This window comes from Mus caroli, chromosome 2, assembly GCF_900094665.2.
Source record: "Mus caroli chromosome 2, CAROLI_EIJ_v1.1, whole genome shotgun sequence".
Taxonomy (NCBI): domain Eukaryota; kingdom Metazoa; phylum Chordata; class Mammalia; order Rodentia; family Muridae; genus Mus; species Mus caroli.
The window spans coordinates 144,318,840-144,321,271 of record NC_034571.1 but is presented as its reverse complement, the minus strand read 5'-3'; the positions used below and the strand labels follow the sequence as shown (position 1 = coordinate 144,321,271).

At 51.3% G+C, this 2,432-nt stretch overlaps 1 protein-coding gene across 4 annotated transcripts in view; it reads right to left on the bottom strand.

Annotated features, from left to right (window-relative positions):
- Positions 1 to 1,979: 1,979 nt before the first annotated feature.
- The window catches only part of C2H20orf96 (chromosome 2 C20orf96 homolog), a 16,729-nt gene continuing 16,276 nt past the window's right edge, over positions 1,980 to 2,432 (bottom strand). For 3 of the 4 annotated variants that reach the window (XR_002377341.1, XM_021155595.1, XM_021155596.1), the window contains exon 11: positions 1,980 to 2,239. Coding sequence is in view for 2 of the 4 variants with exons in the window: in XM_021155595.1 (XP_021011254.1) it covers positions 2,179 to 2,239 (61 nt within the window). In the remaining 2 variants the exon portion in view is untranslated. The remainder of the gene's footprint in view (positions 2,240 to 2,432) is intronic. The other variant, XR_003836009.1, reaches the window with a different exon arrangement.

The window sequence follows — 2,432 nt, the reverse complement described above, 5'->3', positions numbered from 1 at the left end:
AGCGAGTGGCTAGGTGCCCAGTGTCCATCAAAGGTGCTTCCTTTCAGACCAGCACCCATCTCATACAACCGGAAAACAGTGTCCACACAAAAGTCTCATTGACACAAAGAAAGTAAACCAGTCAGCCTGACTCCCTATGGAGAGCTTTACCTATTCGGGGACTGGGCTGCAGTTCAGTGGTAGATGACTTGTTTAGGATTAGTTTGAACCTGAGGGGTGGGAAAGCTGTGTAGTTAGCAGCTAGCTAGCTAGCTTGCTTGCTTGTTGCTTGCTTGCTTGCTTGCTTGCTTGCTTGCTTGCTTGCTTGTTAGCATGCTTGCTGGCTTGCTTCACATGCATGACACCTAAATCCCATTCCAAGTACTAGGCAAAGCAAAGCAGTACAGTCCACCCCTGGAAAAGATACATCTGGCCGATGAGCCCCACTTTGACAAGCCTGTCTCCTGAAGCCAGGCTTCATCTGGGACCAGTTCCTGTCTCTGCAGTGTGGGGAGTATGGGCTGCTGCAGAACAAAAAGAAGGAAATGGTGTCTCAGAGCCAGCAAGCCTGCTGTGCTCTCTTGCCTTCTTGGTCTTGGGGGGAGCTTAACATGGATTTTGGAGTCAGAATCATTCAAACCACAGCACCACCCCAAGGGTGAAGGAGCTAACATTAGGAGCCCTGTCCAACTTAGCTGAGCTCCTGGCTGGCCATGGCTAAGGCTGGCTGCCTCTGCCAGACAGGCCTTGATGACTTGAGGAAAAACAAACAAACGTTTACTTCTTCATCTACAGAATGGAAGTCACAGCAATGCCTGCCTCTTAGGGGTGTTCTCAGGAGGACTTCGTGCACTCAAATATGTTAAGCAGAGTGATTCTATTTAAAAGATTTTACAGTGTGTCCATCGTCTTCAAGCCAATGACTCTGGAGACTGTCTATTGGCTGATGTTATGTCATGTGCTCGATTCTCCCCTCTGCCCTGAGGTGGACATGTGACCAGTACTTAAACCAGCCAGCTCTCTACCCAAGACTGGCTCAAGATGGAATGCAGGGAATATAAGCAGGCCGTGCTCTGCTTAAGAGTGTGGGACAAACCCTCTCTCTTGTCCCAGTGGGATATGTACAAAGAAGCCTCAACACCCCCTGAAGATGCTAATGCTGGCTCACAGCAAGGGCTGACCCTTGGCGAACACAGTAGAGAAACAGAAAAGGGGTCTTGATGGTATTCTTTGATTTCTGAAGGAAGCCTCCCTGTGGATTTGCCTGGGCCCCACAGTCTTGCTGCTAATTTAAGGTAATTATGCTGTTATTATCTGAAGCCACGTCTCTTGAAGCACAAAAGGAATCTGGGAGTAGCCAGAAGCACTCTCGGTCCCGGGGAGGTCATGGGTGAAGTGTAGGGTATCAGAATTGAGTATTGCGTACCCTCTGCCCTTCCCCAGTCCAGCTGCAGTACTGACCTGGGCAGCTCCAGCTACCCGGCTCCTCCAGGAGTTCCAGAACGAACAGCCCTGTAGAGTAGTTCCAGGTTGAACCAAGAAGCATGGAGCTTTGACTCTTGTGCCATCACTTGGAGACAGAGGTGGCATACTTTGGGAGATTGGTTCTTAACAGATGAGGGACTGCAGTATACTGCTGTGAATAGCTCTGTACATAGCCTGAGATCGGGCCATATCCCTGTGTGTTTGAGGAAGGAGCAAGGCAATGCCAGAAGAGAAATGGCCATCAACCCCGGAGATCCAGAAAGCTCACAGGTGAAGGAATCCCAAGGAGTCTCTCTTCTGCTTTGGGCACTGGCCCCAACTGCTCTAGGCTCCCAACTGGTAGGGACGCTAAGCTCCCACTGGACCAGGGGGAAGCCATGGAGATGAGGGGAGGCAGCTACAGCACTTCTCCTGGATGCCATCAGCACAGCAGTCTAACCCTGATCCTAAGTCAAAGGCTACTGCCATGACATATCCAGGAAAACCTATGGGAGCCCCATAGACTAGCACCAAGCAAATACAAACACAGCTTTATTGGCACCAAGGAACAAGCAGGCTGGACTGGGAACTCCTGCCTAGTCCAAGCAGCAAGGGAGAGGGGTAGAAGAGAGGGCTGTGGGTCAGATTTGTAACAGAGGTACCATCTTGTAAGTCACCAGCTGAAACCCCCAGTGCTGGGAAGAGAGGAGGGAGAAGAGGGGGCAACACTGCCGTCTAGAAGGGGAATGACTCCTGCACAGGAATGTTGAGCTCAACAGCCATGTCTGGGGTGCACCTGGCAGGAAGCAGAAAAGAAGACTGTGAGGGGTCAACCAGGGACACCAGGATTAGGGGCAGAGGGGACACACCTCCAGTTTCATTACAATACTGGTGTTGCCGGGTGTGGTGGCGCACGCCTTTAATCCCAGCACTTGGGAGGCAGAGGCAGGTGGATTTCTGAGTTCGAGGCCAGCCTGGTCTACAAAGTG